This window comes from Chenopodium quinoa, unplaced genomic scaffold, assembly GCF_001683475.1.
Source record: "Chenopodium quinoa cultivar QQ74 unplaced genomic scaffold, ASM168347v1, whole genome shotgun sequence".
In the NCBI taxonomy this organism is placed as follows: Eukaryota; Viridiplantae; Streptophyta; class Magnoliopsida; order Caryophyllales; family Amaranthaceae; genus Chenopodium; species Chenopodium quinoa.
Window position 1 is genome coordinate 1,763,816 of NW_018743196.1, and position 21,882 is coordinate 1,785,697.

Here is a 21,882-nt window from a genome sequence, read left to right on the forward strand (position 1 = left end):
CCTAAATTCAACCCGATTTGACCAAATTTCATATTTCGTAATAATATTAAGTTTTACACTATTTTTTAATTATTTCTAAGCATAACTCGAAATCGACCCGAAATCTGACCTGAACCCGACCCACTGACCCAAATTGCCACCCCTATTAGCACATAATCAGCATCCGAGTTTAATAAAGGTAGCACATAATATAAATGAAAGTAGTAATTAAACTTAGAAGCCACAAAAGAAAAACATTACGAGTAATTACAAAAAGAGTAGTACGAGTAATTAATTTTTTCTACTCCTATAACACGAGATGGTACAAATCTGAACATATATATATGGGTTGAATTAAGTGAACAGCTAACAATGATCAACAACTTAACATTACATAATACAAAGTACATTATACAAGTATTTTCGCAATAGCATTTACTTTTCTCTTCATCTTCCCAAACGGGTTAATCGTTAACTTCGAAACAGTTGAGAAACAAACGACCGTCTTCATCAACAATAAATAATGTAAAAGAGAAGACATGCTAATCAGAGTAATCACCCTTAGAATACAACGATCGCTACTACTTAAATGCGTCAAAAGAAAGCGCCATAGAAATAGAGCATACGATCATTAGACCCACAGCTGTTTTGTGGCCTCCATTCTTTCAACTAAAACGCTAATTTCAGCTTGCATTCGAATCTTCATCTTGTAGTAACCAGAGTGTGTATTCTCAAGAATTCTCAGCTCCTCTAATCTCTTTCTTCTCCTTTCCTCAGCCTCTTGCAAGCACAACTTTGCAAGCTTCTCACTATACTCTACATCCAGCTTCTCGGTTTTTGTCTCTACCAATTGACGATATGTATTCACCTCTTTTCTTGCTTCATCTGCTCGATTCTGGAACATCCTGGCTTCTGTTTCCTTCAAGCGGATGATACTTTCCAAGCTGTCAAATCCATCCTTGTTGGACAATTTCCCAGACAGCTCAATAGCCAGTTGTCGCTCACTTGATAAATTCGGCTTGGGACTGCTTTGATGAAAATCATAAGATCGTAAACCTTGCAGCATGGTAGCAGAGTTAATGAAGCTAGACTTTTGAGCCAAATTGGAAGATGGAGAAGGGAACACGTCATCTAGACGACGTTTTTGACTGGCTGTAAGTTCATTTGCCCCAACACCAGTAGCAGCATAATCTGCTGTGTCATCCTTGTCTGTGACAAAAGAAAACCATGAGCATTTAAGTAACCAGTTGGACAAAAATTATCAACGTGTAGACAAGTTTCATTTTAGTTGCAAGCAGTAAACCATGTTGCCTCTGTCAAACACAGAAGTTATGATGAGTTCAAACTTTTAGCTAATGTTACAGGACCAAGAGCCACCCCATCAGATAAAGTATGATGCCAATGTTTTGTTCATATTATCAATAAGAGAATAAACTTTTATACATCAATTATTCAAGCCCTATGCTGTAATATATTTACCAGAAGTATGATATCATCAATATTGGCAAAGAATGGTACTAAACACAAAATAACAGTATTATAATCAAAAGGTTGATTTAGTCCCTCAATGGAACTATACCAATAAAATCCCACGAATATAAAAAGAAAAAAAATCCTAAGAAGACCGTCAGTATTTCACAAGTTGTGTACAAGGTTAAATCTCAACTCTTATATAAATGCGTTTTAAAATTCCTGCTAATAATTGTACTAAATTAATATGACGAGACTAATGCACCTCAACACAGACTACAGTGGTCTCATATATCCTACTCCTACTAACCATACTTTAGTAGTTTCCAACCATATTGGCATATAGATAGGATTTCCAGCCCAAAAACAAAAACCAGTCCACGTAATGACGTCTACATAGGTTGCACTGTTAATTTTGTAGGCCTACGTCATGTAATAGTGCAAAGTGCTTTGCTTACCAGTCCTAATTATTGATGAATTTCTCTTCTACTTATACACATACACAAACCAATTTAACAGAGACCAACAGATCCGATATCCAAAACATTGCTCACATGCCAGTGGAAAATAACTTTAAGCTATTTAAGCAAGTAAAAAAGCAAAAATAACTATTCCTAGAACTTGGTAAGCAGGAGACTAACAAGTATGCCATCTTAAATACAAATTAAGAATGGGAAAAACAGAAGACATTGATGAAAACAAAGGGTAAACAGAATAAAACAAGTTAGTTTTAAAACAGAAATTTGTTAAGACATTTACCAGACTTGGTAGTAAAGAAGTGAATAATGACATGGCAGGCATCTGACGGAGATATAGCCCTTCTTTCAAGCCTTGTGAGCAATTCAGCAGCTTTAAGATATAGCTCTTTGCCTTTTAGATCCTCACTTCCTTTAAAGATTCTTCTAACACAATCAAGCTCCTTAATCAGTGTTTGTATACCCCAATCTTTAGCACAGAAGATAAACACATCTTTGACAAATCCAAACATTTCTGAAGCATGACCACATCCAAGACAATAGAACTGCATCTCAGTTTTGCCAGAGGACCTCTTCAAGCTAGGGCCAGGTCTTATTAGATTATTCTCAGCACCACAGGAAGCATGACACCAATGAGAGCAAGCATCACATCCAACCCAACTACAGGTATTGTTGGCACAATCATAGTTATAACAAACAGAACACATACACTGGCTGCAAAATCCCTTCTTTGTTGAGCAAACCTTACAGTCACAGTCATCCACAGGCAAAGAAGATTTACAGATTATATTTCTACATCTCTGGAAGAAGAAAATTTCAGCCAATTCACTGGTTGGGAGACGTGCTTTCCCTGAAACAAATTCATTAAGCCCAAATTTTACTGCAACCAGAATCTCCAATTGTAGTCTGTCAGACTTAGAAAGAGTCTCCATTGTAAGGTCTGACCTTTTTTCGAGCAAATTTTGCAGATAAGCTAACTCATCTTTTCTCTCAGGTGATGCCATTAGACAGTTCAAGTACTCCTTAGCTGATTCAATAGCTTCAGCAGGAAGCTCACGGGATAATTGTGACATAACAGTTGTATGTTCCGTAATGACATCACGAACAATCCTTTCTCCTCTGGAAAGCTTGTGTCCTCTCATATCCTCCAAATTATTCAGCCCCTGGTCCAAAGATTTACTCATGGAGTCAACAGAGCACAAATCAGTTCTTGGCTTGGCAGGCAATTCTGAGGGAAAGAAAGAACTGGTATCCGAGGCAGCCGCCCTATACAGACTGTTACCTGGATCTTTATTAAAGGTACGGGATCTGTTCAACATAGTATAAGCTACACTACTACCATGATTTGATAAAGAGACCCCATCTCCAATTGGCTTAAAACGACTATGAACAGATCCATTGGTTCCTTCACCGCAATTCCAATCCCTCCTACGACTACCAACCGAATTCTCATAATATTCAGTAGAATTCTGAGTTAACGAGCAACTAGGGTTATGTGAAAATGGGTGAGAGTAAGAGTACGATAACGAAGCCGCTGTAAAATCATCAGAGCATGTTACTTGAGTATTATTATTGTTATTGTTATTATTATCTGAAAGTGCCAAAGACTGCACACTCCTACATGGCTTAGGACGCACAACAGCATCACAATTTGGTGGTGCGGCATTTGATGCAGATAGCGAAAGAGAAACATCAGGCAGAGCTAGAGACAGGTCAAGTGTCTGTGTCTCAAGCTTAGGCTTCTTCCAGCCATCTCCCTCTCTTTTCACATCCTCCTGAGCTTCTCGTTTTGACGTACCACCATCACTGTTTCTCAACTGCAGAAAATCCCTCTCCACCCATTTCTCCTCTTGGTTCGAATTCTCCAAAACCTCCTTCCAGGCCTGTCCCTGAGCAACGGCAGGAGAACAGCCACTTGGCCCAGGTCCGTTTTCATGGTTTTGTTCTGACATTAAAGGCTTATATTATAAACCAAAGCCTGCAACACATTTGCAATTAAGGAGAATCAAATATCAAAATAGGATTGAAAAATTACGTTAAAGTCTTTTTGCTTAAGAATCTGACTAGCAAAATATAGCAACAAGATCACTCGTTTTAATCTTTCACAAATCAGTGCACATAACCAATAGTTCAAAAATCCACCTCGGGAGAACCCTAAATTGACTATACAGTCTATCTCTATACTGACAGTTAAATAAACCATCAACACTAGAATGAAAATTTTCACTGTATTGCTCCCAAGACCCAAAGAGAGCCCAAATTTATGTTAGGATTATTAGTTAATCTTCAAATGCGTTCCACCCAGTATCTCACAGCTTAATTAAGATAAAGTAAAACATTTATGCGAATTTCAATTTTCAAAAAGGTGATTTTGATATACAACATTCTGGAAATGCACAGTTATAAGTCAAGTTATGAGCTAAGTATCTCTATATGAAGAGTAATCCTAATGCTGACCCTCGAAAACGAGGAATTTCTATTTTCTATCATTAAAAGCAGAGAATGGATAAAGATATAGTAGGCTAATGCCATAACCAAGCAATGCCAATTCAAGCTTAAATCAATGGCACCTCAATTAATAAGTGAGAGTGTGAGACAAAGTAAAGTCCCCAAACAACTTAATAAACAAATATACTATAATTCGAGAGTGAGGGATAGCTCAAGTGGTTAGAGCTTCCCTCCCGTTTCTAGGAGATCCTGGAATCGATTCTCACCCCCGCCCTCGGGCTATATATATATATATATATATATATATATATATATATATATATATATACTATAATTCGATAAATGAATCAACTTCGTGTAAAACCCCTAATTAAAAAATATATCAACTTTGTGTAATACCCAATTCGATTAGTGGAAAACCCAAATCAATAAACAAATCAAGTATCCCAAATTAAAATAATATTAGAAATTAGAACCCTAAACCCAAAACCCAATTCAATCAACGAACCCTCAATCATATAAATCAATCAACAAAATAGACCCAAGATAAGAAGTAACGTTGAATTTTGCTACATCAATCAAGCAAACTTAATAATTCAACCTCCATAAATCCAAACCCAATCAATTTCACAGCATCTAATTAAACATAAAAAATTAAAAACTAAAAATTAAAAGTAACATATCAGAATAACTTACGTTTATGATATGAAATCTAAGAGAGCTGAAATCTCGAAATACAACGAACCCCAGCTGCTCAAAAACGCGGGTCGGAGGAGAGAGAAAGAGCAGCAAATCAACGCAACGGTAATAAAATAAAATTGTGTTTAAGCCATTTTCAGGAGAAAGAAGAGTTAATTGGGTTTTTTTTTTTCATCCTAGAAGTCCCAAATTTTACTAATTGGTATACACTAGACCCTAGTGTAGGTAGGGATACCTACACCCCCCTCTAAACGATGCGTTTATCATGTTACCCACATCCCATAACCCACTAACCTACTGTAACTACCTACCATTCTCTCTAAAACCTTCTTCTTCATTTCTCTAGACTTTCTCTCTCATCAAAACTAGAAAATATGAACCAAAATTGCTTCAAAATACTACAAAATTGCTTCAAAATACTACGAAATTGCTTCAAAATATTGCTAAATTCCTTCAAATGTCTACATTTGCGAAGAAATTCAACAATCGCAACAACATTCACAGAAAGAGTAAGTAATTTTACTAATTTTTTTTGTATGAACCTATTTTTTCTACTACGTATTTCATTTTGAAATTACATGTTCAGAAACATAATCTAACTTGATTAGAACTATTTTATGCAAAAATCATTAAAATCTACTATGTTTTGTGTTTTTTTATTTTTTACAGAACCGAAAAATATATTTCGAATTAGAGAGATAAAGAGAATGATGATTCAGAGAAGAATCATGTTCGTTGAACATAACAAGGCATAGTCTGAAGAAACGTAAGTATTATTTCAAAAACCTATTTAAACAAGAGTAGAAATTTTTTTTTAAAAAAAAACAACGAACAAAAGTCTCAAGTTGTAGATCTAGAACTTTTAAAAGATATTAAAAAGTCTTATGGTATAGATGTTAACATTTCTACGATTCCGAGTTAATATATGAACATATATAGAATTATAAATGTTCATTTGTATATTTGAATTTATTTGAGTTTATATTTGACTTTATATGCCTAAATAAATAATGTTCATTTTTATGATATATTATGCACATTTATGAAATGCATAAATAATCATTCATTTGAGTTGAGAAACTGACTTATTTATTCTATCAAATCTTTTGATCATTTATGAAATTCATAATGTTCATTTACATATAAAGTAATGTTCATTTTAAAATATATGTTAATATTGGTTCATTTCAGTTTACATATATATTTATATGCCTAAATAACGAATGTTCATTTCTTTTATACATTATCCTCATGTATAATATTGAGAATGTTCATTTGTATGCATTAAAACTAATATCTTACAACCAATCTAGCTATATTGTAGTGATGTCCAAAGTTACACATTTGATATAAATTTGCACATGGAATTGAAGAATACGTAGTTGTTTTGGAGAAGATAAAATGGCTTAACAACGCTGATTATACAAACTGCGGAGTATAAATTATGAAGCATATAGAAACATTCACTACTAAACTTAATGAGAGTTAGATTTGTGATTTGAAACCAAATAGTGTAAAAGTGATAAATGTTCAATAATGTAAGATATATTGTTCATTTATAAAGTAGTGTATATAATAATTAACATTTGTTAATTCATTTTGTTCAACAGGTGAACCAAATTAGGAAGCAAGGATGCGGAATTGATGCTATTTGAAGAAAAACACTAAATATAGGTTAAATCGAAGATAAGCAAGGAAGTTTGCAAATGAATAGTACATGTTATATGTTCATTTATGAAAGTGTATATGTTCATTAATGAATGTGTATATGATCATATCTTAAACTTCCTCCATTTCTTTTTACTTGCAACACAGCCTTGTGGCACGTGTTTTGAGGTCGGGTTTATATAATGTAAACGGATAAATTATTCATTATAATTTTTACAAATGATACTTAACCCTATTCTAATCTTCGTGTAAAAATTATATTGATAAAATAGCTCGTTTACCCTCACTAATCATCTCCTAAAATTGCGTGCCTAAAAGGTGTGTTGCAAGTAAAAGAAAACGGAGGAAGTATATAGTTTTATAGATGATTTTTTTTTGGAGGAAAATAGACTTATAGATATTATTTGTTAAAAAAATTATTGTAATTGATATTTCATTTTAATCTTTATTTGTATGAAAAAATATATATAATTTTTAGGTTTTATGAATTGGTTGTTGGTTCTTTACTTTTGTTCATTTTCAAATTGATAAATAATCATTTACATATGTTGAATTTTAAAAAAAACAATATACTAAAAAAGGTACTATATAGAAACAAATTCTTATGTCTTTAACACTTGAAGAACTTTGAACAAGAGCACCTTGATCATTTATTGGAACCGTGGGAGGAATAACTTAAACATTTGTCGATTGAACATTTCTGGAATGGGGTTTAAACATTTCTAGATTGAAGTTTGAACAATCTTGAGTTGAAGTTGGAACAATGCCAAGAACTACGGGTGGAACAAAATATCTAGTTTGAGATTTTGTAGACGCATTAGTACTCTTGGATTAACTTGAGCATCATTTTTAACACCAGCACCACCTTTATTTATAGGAACATTACATTGAGCTTGAGCAGCAGAAACACCAGCAACACTTTTATTTATAGGAATATTTAAATCCTTCGACTGCAAAACAAATTAAATGATCATATTAAAATATATAAATGTTCAATTACAAACACTTAAATAAACAGATAAGAAAAACAAAACTTTAGCAAGATATGAAATATCAGCTTTTTTTCCCACTGCACAAAGTTTTAATATACAATTATAAATGAACATAACAAGTTTCAAAAAATGATCATATTAAATCCTTTAAACACTAAATCCTTCGCCTTCAAATAAAAGTTAAATGATCATATTAAAATATATAAATGTTCAATTTCAAACACTTAAATAAACAGATAAGATCAAAACCTTAGCAAGATATGAAATATCAGTTTTTTTTCTCATTGCACAAAGTTTTAATGTACAATTATAAATGAACATAACATGTTTCAAAAATGAACAATAATTAACAAATACAATGTTCAATAGCAAAATTGCACATGATCAATATGGAAAATTTTGACACATAATATTATCCAAGAAAAAATGGTAAAAACAAATAATCATATATGACATAAAAAAATTAAGAAGTACAAATGATAACACATAATTGATTAATTTTAAATATAAAAATGATCCAAAAAAAAAAATAAAAGCATAAAAACAAAATCACGCAATTTTCAAACATAGAGCAATGAAATAAATTGAAGCAGCGAAATATTCATAACAAAGTATGAACAATCCAAAAACGTTCATCATAATCATAATCAAATTTTGAAAATTGAAGCAACGAAAAGAATAATAATACATAAATTAAGTTGAAATAAACAGAGCATTATAACACAACAATGTATTGATGATAAAAATTACAAAATTATGATTGTAATTACTCACATTGTTGATGAACAAACGAATCAATCAATCGAACTCTAGAAGACGGAAACACACTTTCGTAATCACGATCGAAATTAGCAGAGGAAGAATCAGCCATTGACGATCAACAACAATTATCAAAATCGTAGGAAAAATAAACGGCAAAATTAGTATAAAATCAAATGAAGAAGATGAATTAACTAGAGAGAATGTAGGTAGAAAAATGGAAATTGATCAATTGAGGAGAGAGAAAATATTGGGTTTAAAATCATTTATATACATAGCTTGAATAATAAGAAACAAGGAATTAAAAAAATAAATAAAAAAAAGGAAAGAATTGAAGCATGAATTAGCTCGTGAGTACTCCCCGCAAGCTACAAAATGGCGTAGCATCAGGGGGTGTAGGTAGACCATCCTACACTAGGATGTAGGGTATAATTTTCAAAATTTTACATGTGTGTGTTGGGCTAGTGAGCATTGGGCTTTTCATCAACTACAACTATACAAGTCCATATGAAATATGTTGAATCACAAGTGATTTGTTAGTCTTAAAAATTAAAATAGAATATACAAATACTAATTTTGAAATAATAAATTTACGCACGTACAAATTATTCGTGTGAACTATTATCTTTGCAACGCCTATAATTTTAACTGCAATGATCAATTATGTTAGTCACATAGTTTATGTCATAGTTGTTGAGTCTTAGCCAAAAGCTTACAAGAAGAGAGTCTACCCACATACAAGTCAAATGAGGTTTTATCATAAACTGTAAGTAGATAGGAGAAATATCCCATAAACTTCATACACTACTTATATTTACGTCAATCTTTTAACGAGAACCAAGTTTCTTCACAAGGATACAAAATTCATCCGGCAGTGATTAGTTTGCCTTCACAATTGCATCATATACCCCCATGCAACTATGCAAGTGCACCACTCGACAAGAGGGAGGGGTGAAGGGAGGTCGAAGGCAAAGGCTCCCTTCTTCTGGTTTATGTGGATGACATTTCTTTCACTAGTAATGAATGACTTAGCTTCAATAAATGAGCTTAAGAAAACATTAAGAACCCAAAGAAATTTAGAAAACTCAGTCTTTTTCTAGAGATTCAAGTGATGAGGTCTCAAAAAGGAAGCTTTGCTCATAGAAATTGCCATAATATGCATCAATTCATCATCATCTCGATAACCTGTAAACCTTTAAAATTATGTAAGACATGGTATACAAATTTTTTTTGTGGATAAGAAAAAGAGTTTGACATATCATATTAAAATCTTCACTAGTTAACCTGTTTCATACGAGTTAGTAACATAAACCTTTTAACAGTGAACGGAAAAGATATGTAAATCCTCATTTCAAAGTACAACTAATGGGATTTATTCTTGCATATTGATGCTTTTAAAATACTCCATACAAATCTTCCCTAGAATGAACACATAGCTACAATTTATATCATTATTTGTCTTTATCTTAAAATACAATTGTAGTATATATATACACAAGATCTACTTTATAGTATTATACTAGTATATTTGAATAGAAGATCAAAATGTTGAGAAGGACAATATCTTTTCTCCAAGAAACTCCACATGGGAGGTGCACCCCTTTCATTTATTGGAGCTCCCCTTTTGGAGGCAGGATGGCGTAAACGGCAGTCAATATTTATCATGGCCCCCCATCTTTTTTTTTTTTTTTTTTTGAAGCAGGCCCCCATCTTTTTTTGATACCCTTAATCTTTCTAATTTTACGATATCCACTACTTAGTCATACATACAAAGATGTGGTTCAAAATGCCCCTTTTTTTTTTCTAATAGTACTCCAATTTTTTAAGTCGTAAAAATAGTCAAAGTAGAAAAAACAAATACAGTAAATATATTTGCATTTGTATACAATCGATATAGGGCCTGTTTTGATTTACTGAAATGAGCCGAGCTGAACTAAACTGAACTGAACTGATTGGAGCTGAAGTGAACTAAACTAAACTAAACCGAACTAAATTGTTTATGAGAGAAGAAAAGAAAAGAACTAAATTGAACCGAAATTAAGCTGAAGAGAATAGGCCCATAGTTATCCACTCCCATGCATTCCTAAATCAAATATAACACTACCTTCGTTAATTATTATGTGCAACAAGGGGGTATTATTTGTGAGACATAAAATATTCCTTTGTTGCACATAATAATTAACGGAGGTAGTACTTTATATTATATAAATAATTACCTATTGCGAGATAAAACTTAATGCTCTAATTAAAAACAAGTACAAGGGTGACATAATGAATTGTATATATAGAGTTACATACAATTGTGTAATAAGAAGTCAAAGCACAACTAACTCAACTAATCATGTTAGATTAAATTAATTGTAAGTGATTGTTCATCAAATGTAGAGATAATTGTTTTAAAAATATATAGCACTACTTACATTTTCCAAGGGTTTGGTTTAGTAGTGGATTCCAATTATTGTACTTATAAAAAGCAATAATGATTTTTTCATATACTATCATCTAGGGGTGTACAAAAATTGGCCCGGACCTGAAACCGGACCTGAACCGACCTGAACCGGACCGGACCTGACCCGGACCTGTTGATTCAGGTCCGGTCCCGATTCTTAAAAATCCAGGTTCCCGGTCCCGGTCCGGACCCGGTCCAAACCCGGGGTTTTCAGGTCCGGACCTGAAAACCGGGAAAATCGTAATTAAAAAAAAAAAAAAAAAAAAAAAGAAAACCAAACTCTGAAAAATTGAAACTGAGTTTTCGTGGACTTATTTGTATTTTCGGTGGACTCATTTGTATTTTTGGTGTTTGAGAATCGGGACTTTATAGACTTTATGTAGTTTTGTAATTGATAATTTTGGTTTGTATGTAATTATTAAATTATGCAACAGGTCTAAAAATCACAAAACAGGTCCATATGCAGGTCCATATGCAGGTCCAACAGGTTTTGTATTAAAAAAAAAACGAAAAAGACACAAAACAGGTCCATTCAGGTCCAAACCCGGACCGGACCTGATTTTTCAGGTCTTGCCCGGAACCGGACCTGTTAATTCAGGTCCGGTCCCCGGTCCTCATAATTACCCAATTCAGGTCCCCGGTCCAAACAGGTCCGGTCCAGGTCCGGTCCGGTTTTGGATCGGTGTACACCCCTACTATCATCAACCCAATTTCATCATTGTGGTGTGCAATTTTTCACTATTGCCATAAGTAGTCCATAACAAATGTTAAATATAATTCAATCTTTATTTTATCTTAAATTTTTTTTTTAAATAAAAAAATTAAAAAAAATTAAAAAAAAAACTTTTGGACCTACATACAGAAATGTATGTGGTACCTACATGCTTACCAAGCTCCAACCATGAACCCACTTTGATTATTATATGAAAATGGGATCTTAATATTTTTGAAGCCAAAAATCATTGCAAGCCTGTCATAGACTCATTAGGAATATAAAGGCACAACCTCATTTAACTTGGTGATATAATATTGTCTACTTATAAATTCGAAATCAATAACAAACAAACAAATATCGTCATATTTAATCTATGTTAGATTGTTAGATGGTGCAACCTCCGTTTAATAATAGTATTGTCTTAACTTTTACTATCAGCTTTTCAAATATCATCAAATGATAGATTGACTTTGACAAAATTACTACTTATTTAAAAGACAATATAACTTTTCTCTTTTCAAGTTATGAGTTTCTAATCCAGTAAAAATACAGAATATATTCGTTTTATCAATCTGATATTTATTATTTATACGTATATATTATTGTTTAGGTACTCATATTAGTTGTAAATATAATGGAATACAACAAAAAAATCCAGGCACAAATTTTGCATTTTTTGGATTACTTTAACTCTTATGGAGTCATATCAAGAGTGGAATGTCATTCCTAAGGATGCATATATTTTGTCTTGTAGCATTTTATTAGCAAAAAAGATGAGAGAATAATTATTATTTATTTGTTTATTTGATTTAAAACAAAAGTCCAGACAATAATTATGTGAAAGACAACTACTTCTAATTATCTGTAAATGAAAAATAAGCGGAATTGTTAAGCAATTGACCAAATAAAGGAAAGACAACCGGATAATATGGTGACAATTTTGTGGATAAGATAATAATAATATCACTTGGTGATAAAGCCTTATAATTGGCTAATTGCTAACCTAGTTAATCATATAGTTATGCTTCCTCTTATTTTATTTAAAATTTACTTAGAATTGGTGACCATTATTATGTTAGGAATGAATTCCAACTATCTAAAGTTGTTGGTATACATATAGGTATAATAGGCCAAATAATAAAATGTAGTTTAAAACATTATTGTGGACAAATAAATTAATCACCGGAATTAATATAAATTGTTAGAATGAAGTATAGTTCTACCTATTTTTAGTAGGTTATTAAATGCAGAATGACACTATGCTAGGTTGAATGCAAATTTTTTTTTTCTATTGTTATCGAAATTTGATTTGGAAAAATGAATGACCCATTTATATTAATCTTGATGTCTAAATAATACTCCGTACACTATCACTCTAATTACCCAATAATCATGTGAAAAAAAAAACAGTAACAAACAATTAAAGTGATGACATCTATTTTCCTATCTTAAGAGTACATATTAAATAATTGTGGTCAAAATTAACACTTATACTCGTATAAATTTTTATTTAATGAAAATTACTTCGTATTATACCCATGAAATATGGTGCATTTCTTTCTCTTAAAATTGCCATCTAACTTAAAAGAGGGTATTTTTTTTTTTTTTTTTTGACCAATTATATTTGTAATCATCAATATGTATAAATAAAACCTATAAACACTTAATTCAAAAATTATACATTAGAACGACCAAAAAAACAATTATTTTTATTGATCAAAGTGTTGCATGCATGTATATGGTATAGATATCAAATTGATGCGAATGCATTTATTTTGAAACGGAAGGAGTAATAATGTAAAAATTGTGCAATATTAAAAAATAGATAAAGTATACAAAAATATTCACTCATGTGTCATGTCCAATACAATGTGGGCCAATCTGTATATTTGCCCTAAAACAGAAAAACAAAAGAAGAAAGGCCTTCTTCCAACTTCTCTAATCAAAAAACACAAAAATACACTCACCCCTCTTAACAATTTTCTGATTACCATGAAAGCGTTGTAAACAAGGTACATATGAGAGGGTTTTCCAGAAATAGGAATTTTTTTAGGGAAAATTGCTAAGTATATAATTTTATTTATTATTATTTTTTTTTTATGTATAATTTCAGACTCAACAAATTTTGTTATTTCATGCTAACAGAACTTACCATTTCTGGGTCTGTTAATGCCTTCACCTACTAGCTTCCCCTGCATCAGGTACAACCATTTCTTGCATTTGACCTTCCCCTCTTTTTCCTGTCCAATTTTTTTCTTCTGGGTTTTATATTTTGTTCAATTTTTTGTAAATAATTTCATGATTTTAGGATTGCATTATTGTAATTATTAATGGGTATTTTGCCATTGATGTAATATGGGTTGTTAAGAATGTTGTAACTTAAATTTGTTTAGATTAGAATTTGAATGGGTTTTGTACTTTCCTTGTTCTTGGTGTTTTACAGCTGGGAATCTCAAAAAGATTGAAACTTGATGATGTTTGTGCTAAGGAAATAGGTGTTGCATGTGTTTGGTGTCAATTTATTCCTAATTATGTAGCTTTTATTGTGTTGTTCGAGAGGAATTTGGGATTATGAAGTCTTATTTGATGAGAAATGCTCTTAAATCATCTAATTTTGTTATCTCAAGTGAAGAAAGAACTCTTGTTCTGAACCTAGCTGATTTCCTAGATGGTTAAGGTTAGTAACAGGTGTTTTTGATGAATTGGACCGTTAGTTTCGGGCAATTGTAATCATTATCTATTTGGGAAAGGGCTTACCTTTCTGTTTGAGCGAATCGCGTTGCTTGTTTTGGCTATAAAGTAGAATGTAGATTTGATTTAAGTTGTACTACATTGTATAAATGTTTGATCCTGGATGGATGAGTTGTTGGTTACACTTTGATTGAGGCTTATGCTTTTCGAATTGATGTAGGTAAGATGTTACACATCAGTTTAGTAAAAATGCTGAATTATTAGAGATATGACCACCAATTTGTCCTATTGCCTTTTTTTTTTGAATCTTTTAATATGCACAGAATATGTGGTTTATCTAAATAGGGGTCAAATGACACTTCTCTTTTATTCTTAGGTTTAATACTCTTGTTGCTGATTGACCCTAAAGGAGGGAGGGGTGGGCAGTTGAACCTGAACCTTCATTATTCTATACACCTCCCACTGGATATTTGAAATTGATTTGTTATTTACATACTAGCGTGAGTTGGGAACAATGTTGACGGGAGTGGCTTCAAGGCTGGGAGCCAGCTGTTTTTGGGATTCGTATCACCTTTCTTCTGTTTGAAGTGTCTGAATGCCTTATATAACCACGTTTGGGATAAATATTCCAAGTGGCTTCTTGTATAGCTCAATGGAAAAGAATTATTGTTACTGAACTTTATGGATTCGTACAAGAATACAGTGAACTTTATGGTCATAAAGGTGCAAAACATAATTTAGCTTTTTAATTGTAAGGTCATTTACATCTATTAAAGCGCATGTTCTAACCTTTTAGACCATTACCCCACACTAACTCAAGGGACATAAGCAGGGCTACAGGAAAAGTTGTCATAGACTAGTTTTACATGATTGCCTTGCAGACTAAAACTTTACTTTAATAAGAGATTTGGAGATAAATTTTCTGTTTCTTTCATTTTTCTCTTTTCCTGCTTTAATGTTTTTTTCATTCTTTTGTACCTATCGGGCTGAGATATGTGTGGTTAGTGAATGTCAAATTGATGAAGGAAAACTTGTAATTATTAGTTGAATGCTGTTATGATCAAGTGCTCGAAGCTTATGAGCTAGGTCTGATTAAGCTTACTTTAGATGTACGATTTATTCTTGTGTATTGAGATGGCATGTATGTTGGGTTAGATTGCTGTCTCAAGGAGCTTTCTATGATCTATCTTTTGGGCACGGAAGTTCCATCTGAATGTCATTTCTGTTAGAGCCTCACAGTTCAGAAGCAATATGAAATTCTGTCTCCCTTCTTCCTGCTGAGCTGAAGAAACTGGATTCTCTGCTGAATCTAGTCTGTTTGTCATTGGTGTCAAAGTTTATGTTCTTAACTTTATTAGATTGAGCCTTTCCTTTGTATGTCCTTTTTTGGCTTGGAGCTCTATGCATTAAATAGAATGCTTTCCAAACTGACTTGTAGGGTAAGTGCCCTTCTATTTTTTAACAATAGAGAATTGAAGAATTCTATTGTGTTGAAAGATGTCTTTAGCTAATGATTAATTAGCATATCAATATGTCTAGTTACCTCTTCATCATAATCACGTTTGTAAGGTTGAGAATTAGATTTCTGTTCATAAAAAATATGGTCACTGGTACTTTTAAATGGCTTTTATGTATTCTAACTGTATCATTTCTTGTATTGATGCAGGTGAAATGGAGACGACATATATGAGATGTCTGAACAACAGTATATCTCGATTCATTCATTTGATGTCATGTCAGACATCAAAGGCTATGCCTACTCAAAACGATTTTGAGAGTTTGGCTATTATGCTGAAACATTTGAAACCTGTCCTTGATGAAATTAATGATGATGACAAGATAGCTTCAGAAGGAAATTTATGGAAGGAGTGTGAAGATTTGGATGCTTACATCAATTCTGCCAGAGAATTTATGGAACGATGGTCGCCGAAAATGAGTAAACTTTTAACTGTGAGTCTATCAATTCCTTCTGCTACCACCCCCACCCACCCCCCTCCCTCCAAAAAAAAAAAAAAAAAAAAAAGACATGAAAATGAAGTTTTCATTGAAAATTAGAAAAACATGAAACCTTAACCATAAATCAATCATCTTGCTTAGAAATACCCCCCCCCCTTTTCCCCAACCGAGAATCATGAAGATGCAGTTTTCATTGAAAATTAGAAAAAACAAGAATGTTAAACCATAGATCAATTATCTTGCTTAGAAATATGAAGTTTCGTGTTTTATGAACAATATTACTTGCTAGTAATTGTTAGTTTGCATTTGTTTTTCACTGGGTGTTACAAAGAAATCATTTTTTGGACTTTCAACATCCGTAGGAAGGAAAGTTACTGATGTATAAAGGAAGAGTTCCCCTGAGTTTCTTCAAGTTTCGGGAGTTTCCAGAAAATGTGACCATCTATAGATTTTCAGTGCATTATAGTTAAGATATGCTAATGGTGCTGCTATCTTTGCAATAGGTACTGTAGTGGTGTTCCAAATGGTAATGATTTAGGCTGTAGTTATTTCCCTTGTTGGCTTCATTTCTCCAGAATATAGGCTTTTGTTACTTGTTTCTCATCACATGTCCTTTTTTGTGTACTTGAACTTTTTATTATAAACTGCATATTTCTGTTGTTTGTGGGCTACTGTATTTTGTAATCAGTTTGTCTTTACGTTATAAAGGGTGGCTCTCTGTCCTTTTATGCTGCTCTAGTGTTTTTTTGTTTTTTTTTGTTTTGTTTTGTTTTTTTTTTTTTTCCAGGGTGTATATTTGATATGTGCTAGATGTAGACATTCTTCATCTTTTGGATATACCTTAATATCTCATAACCAATTTTAACTGTCAGGTTTCACAAAGTGAGCAATTGATGAAAAGAATCAGGAGTTCTTCCCTTGAGATATGTGGTATATTGTGTAGGTTATTACGGACATCATCGTCTTCATCTAGTTTCGCTGGTGTGCAAGTATGTACCGAGATAATGGTAGCTTGAGATATTCCCTTATCTTATTATTTAATTCTACTTTCAAGCTCTTGGCTAGTCTCTAACTTCTGTAGGACTTTTTAGCATTGTGTCCAGGAACTTCAAAGCTGGCAGCCTGAGCGGATCTCAGTACACATTGAACAAGCTCTAAAAAGTAAAAACGATAGCCTGATTTCTTGTAGTGAACACTTGGCAGAAATCGTGGAGTCTCTGAGCCTAGCATCAAATCAGGAATTACTTAAAGAGAGTATTGCTGTTGAAAAGGAAAGGGTGAAAGTTTATGCGAACAAGTGCACAGAAAAAGTGGATCAGACCAACCAAATTGTGGATCTCCTGGCTCTTATTCGTGACTATATGCTAACAAACGGATGCTCTGGAACAATAAATGGAGTTCCTATCCCTTCATACTTCCGCTGCCCGTTGTCATTAGATTTTATGTTAGATCCAGTCATTGTAGCTTCTGGACAAACATTTGAGAGGTCGTCCATCCAAAGATGGCTTGATCATGGGCTAAATACTTGCCCCAAAACCCGCCAATATCTTTCACACACGAATATCATACCAAATTACACTGTCAAGGCACTGGTAGCAAATTGGTTTCAGGAAAATAATCTGAAGCCTCCAAATAGCTCTGACAGCACTGATGCCGATGACAGCTCCAGTGCTCAAGATGTAATCCGTACTGATAGTTTCCGTTGCTCAGTTCATAGCAGTGACTCTATGTCTAGGTCCTCCTTAGAGATTGGAGATGCAGTTGGAAGGCTAAATATCGATGATCCTTCTGTATCTGATGAGGTGAGCTCCAGCATGTGCCAAGGTTTGGAAGCGAAGAAGTCCAACAACCGTTCCCCTGAACACTCATATGCTCATAGTAGGACCCACTCTGCAACAAGTGCTTTTTCCAGCTGTGACTATATGCCTTCATCAACAACTGAAATATCAAGGATATCTGACAGACATGAAAATGTAGGCGAGTTCACGTCAGAGCGTTCTACATGTAATTCTTTATCAGGGAGAGGATCTCAAAGTGCAAAAACAAGTTCTGAGAATGGGAGCAATAACTATTCCAGAGTTAACTCACTTTCATTCTCTGACTCAGGACATGATGAAACAACTACACCATCCCATGTTGATGAATTGGTAGAGAAACTAAAAAGTCCATCCCATGCGCTGCAAACTGCAGCTGCAGCCGAGCTGCGACTTCTTGCTAAGCACAACATGGATAATCGCATCATTGCTGGGAAGTGTGGGGTCATTGGCCCTTTAATCTCACTTTTACACTCTGATGTAAAGATAACCCAAGAGCATGCTGTGACTGCCCTTCTAAACCTTTCACTTAATGAAGAAATCAAAGCAAGGATCGCAGAAGCAGGAGTAATTGAACCATTGATACATGTTCTTAAGACAGGAACTGATACAGCTAAAGAAAACTCAGCTGCAGCTCTTTTCAGTCTCTCTCTTCTTGAAGATTATAAGTCAAAGATTGGGCGCTCAGGGGCAAGCAAAGTGCTGGTCGATCTTCTTGCTAGGGGGACCGTCAGAGGGAAAAAGGATGCTGCAACTGCCTTGTTTAATCTATCCATCTGTCATGAAAATAAAGCTCGAATAGTTCAAGCTGGAGCAGTGAAGCATCTTATTGAGCTTTTAGACCCTCCCACAGGAATGGTTGACAAATCTGTAGCCCTTCTCGCAAATCTATCCACAATCTCTGAAGGGTGTATGGCAATTGCTAAAGAAGGTGGTATACCGTTGATTGTCGAGATTGTCGAGTCAGGGTCACAAAGAGGAAAGGAAAATGCTGCTTCCGTGCTGTTGCAATTGTGTCTTAATAGTCCCAAGTTTTGCAACTTGGTACTCCAAGAAGGTGCTGTTCCTCCACTTGTTGCTCTATCTCAGTCGGGAACCCCTAGAGCTAAGGAGAAAGTAAGTGATATTCTTCTCTTTTGTAACTTCTCATACTTTTGCTGCTGCTGTCTTTCTTTTTTTTTTTCTTTTTTTTTGGGGTGCTGGGGAAAATGCACGTGGGTAGTAGATTTTGAATTTAAATGTTGCAGATTAATCAAAATTCGCAAAATTGCTGTATCGATATTCTAAGTGCCAAGTATTCTAACTAAAGTATTGTCTTTCCTGTGTCACTTGAATGAAAGAAAGAGCTCAGCATTGATGTTTTTAAATTGTCGCTTTTTGAAACTTATAAGTGCTTACAAGGAATTATAGTTCTCATTGAGTTACATGAATCGTTGAAAGTATAATGCAAGGTTTTGTTTATGGATTTGCAGGCTCAGCAGCTTCTAAGTCATTTTCGTACTCAACGTGAAGGGGCTGCAGGCAAGAAGAAAAAGTGAGACAACATATGCTACTGCTATATTCTTTGTTTTGTATTTTCAGAGCTAGGCCATTTGCGTTAGAAAATCTATGTCCGTCATGTAGATCAGGTATTCTTTTAATCGTAAATCTTTTCAATCAAGTATGCCGTCATTAATTTTTTGTTTGTCTAGTACATATTAGTTCCTAGTCAGGTAGGGGTTTGTCAGTAATTATTTCACCAAAGTTTCATTAGCCGTCGTGATGAGCTTGATCTTGATTAAGGATTACTGTGTATATGTGTAATATAGAATCTTGATGTTCACTACGCATTGTTCTGTTTGCTTTACATATATTATGTAAAGATTACAAGCTTAAGCATTCAACGGCTTTTTAGGCATGCTTGTGGAGAGCAGATTTCTTGTTTAGGTTACGATCTATGCATTATACAGGGTGGCACCCAATTACTGAGCAAATCTTGCATACCTCCATATCAAATTCGTTTTCGTTCACTTTACACATCCAGTGATTTTTAGTTTGAGATGTGGATCCATAAACTCAGTCATATGCCTATCTATCACCGTGACACCGGAAAATTCATAGCACAATGGAAGGGTCTGCACGGTGCAGTGGGCTGGACTCGAGTTTGATCATTGTACTGTCATTTATTACTAAGGTATGGGGTTATATCTAGTTTTTTGGGTCAGACTGCTCGGCACTTTAACAGGCTTCTCACAGCAAAACAGAATGAGAATACTGTTGGACATTAAAGAGACTGAGGAATGTGTTTTTTCAGCTTTAACAGCATTTCAAATTTATTACAAATATACAAATCATATTTCTGGGGAGTAAATATCTGCAACACGATTAGCCTCTCTTGACGATAAAAGTAATATCTCTTCTCCACAACTCATGGTTACTTGATGCTATTAGCCTTCGTAACTAATCGTTCTTCTCTTCTGTCTCCCAACAACTTTGCGTGCTTTACGCGCACTATGTGAGCCTTGTGAGGCGCGTGTTATTGGTGCATATATGTCGCGTGCTTGCATCTGTGGTGCATGCGCTATACACTGCTGCGATGAGTATTGATATGACTACTCAACAAAGGCTCATGTATTCACCACAGACCATCAAACGGTGGTGCAATGATGGGTCTACAGTCGGCTGGACTTTACTTCGGTCCATTGGGTGGTCATTCACAGCCGGCGGACCAGCCCAGTACATATATTTTTTGGGCCTTAGCTAGGCTTCTCTCTTTTTTTTTTTTAATTTTTTTTAATTTTTTTTAATTTATTTTTTTGGAACAATGAGCTAGGCTTTACTTAGCAAATGAAGATTCTGATTTCCACAAAACAATGAAGAAAATAAATTTAGTGTTAAAATCTAAAAAAAATCAAAAGTAAGTGCATGAATCTGGTAAACTCTTGTCCTTGTCAAATGCAACTAGGTTTAATTATGGAAAATGAAATGTTGGTATTTCATGCTATGGTCCAACTATATGAAGTCAAGGTTTTGTTTTCCCCCTTTAATTCAATGGACCCTCCTTTTATCAATGTTTGGGGGATTAGGCATGTGATCATGTCATTGAACTGAAATCCATTGAATAAAATCGATTGTTACTGATTGATTTTATTAACTTAAATCGATTTTATTAAATTAAATCGATTGTAACTACTAATTTGTTGATAAAAAAAATGATACTAAGGGTCTGTTTTTATTGACTGGAATGAATTGAGCTGAGCTGAACTGAACTGATTAGAGTTGAAATGAACTGAACTGAAATTAATATTTTATGACAGAAGGAAATTAGGAGATAAACTGAACTGAACTTATTAGATCTGAATTGAGCTGAACTGAAAATAATCTGATGAGAACAAGACTTTATAGCCAACTTTTCACTAAGAACCATTTTTTTTCCTATTCACTAGTTCTCAAATACTACTAATTTTACTATCCAAACTGAATTTTTCTACATGTTAAAGAGAACAACGCCTTATTTATTACGGCGTGATTTTTAGGATTAAAAAATTCAACCATAAAACTTGCAATGACTTTCGTTTTTTGACCCATAAATTAAATAATTAATCACCGCAAATTATACAAGTACTGTATTATTCTTTGAGCTTTATAAAACCTCTTACTACCCTAACATCTATACAAGATTACTTAATAAGTATAAAACTTATTTAGCTACAAAATTTTATGTCTCACAAGTTTAAATTAACCATTAAAATTCAATTTAATATTTCAGAAAATCTTTAACTTTAAT

At 33.6% G+C, this 21,882-nt stretch overlaps 2 protein-coding genes and 2 long non-coding RNA genes across 6 annotated transcripts; 2 read left to right on the forward strand and 2 right to left on the reverse strand.

The window, feature by feature from the left end:
• Positions 1-299: 299 nt before the first annotated feature.
• LOC110733089 (protein OBERON 3-like) lies at positions 300-5,220 on the reverse strand. The gene is made up of 3 exons (XM_021913104.1): positions 5,070-5,220; positions 2,209-3,903; positions 300-1,188 (listed from the first exon to the last, which is right to left on the reverse strand). The coding sequence occupies exons 2-3, from the start codon at positions 3,875-3,877 to the stop codon at positions 611-613; spliced, it is 2,247 nt and encodes a 748-aa protein (XP_021768796.1). The 5' UTR covers positions 3,878-3,903; positions 5,070-5,220; the 3' UTR covers positions 300-610.
• Positions 5,221-5,450: 230 nt separating this feature from the next.
• Positions 5,451-6,981, forward strand: LOC110733092. Its single transcript, XR_002513559.1, has 3 exons — positions 5,451-5,581; positions 5,742-5,838; positions 6,683-6,981. It is a non-coding gene; the product is annotated as an uncharacterized LOC110733092 (long non-coding RNA).
• Positions 6,982-7,329: 348 nt separating this feature from the next.
• LOC110732905 lies at positions 7,330-8,927 on the reverse strand. Its single transcript, XR_002513523.1, has 2 exons — positions 8,507-8,927; positions 7,330-7,690 (listed from the first exon to the last, which is right to left on the reverse strand). It is a non-coding gene; the product is annotated as an uncharacterized LOC110732905 (long non-coding RNA).
• Positions 8,928-13,505: 4,578 nt separating this feature from the next.
• LOC110733093 (U-box domain-containing protein 3-like) lies at positions 13,506-20,013 on the forward strand. Of its 3 annotated transcripts, none has more exons than XM_021913107.1 (6): positions 13,506-13,667; positions 13,801-13,856; positions 16,013-16,296; positions 17,175-17,309; positions 17,394-19,232; positions 19,589-20,013. In XM_021913107.1, exons 3-6 carry the CDS (start codon positions 16,018-16,020, stop codon positions 19,652-19,654), a joined length of 2,319 nt encoding a protein of 772 aa, XP_021768799.1. In that variant the 5' UTR covers positions 13,506-13,667; positions 13,801-13,856; positions 16,013-16,017; the 3' UTR covers positions 19,655-20,013. The 3 variants fall into 3 exon arrangements, with proteins under 3 accessions (XP_021768799.1, XP_021768801.1, XP_021768800.1); XM_021913109.1 differs by having other exon boundaries at positions 17,175-17,291; XM_021913108.1 differs by lacking the exons at positions 13,506-13,667; positions 13,801-13,856 and adding an exon at positions 15,271-15,785.
• The last annotated feature ends 1,869 nt before the right edge of the window (positions 20,014-21,882 follow it).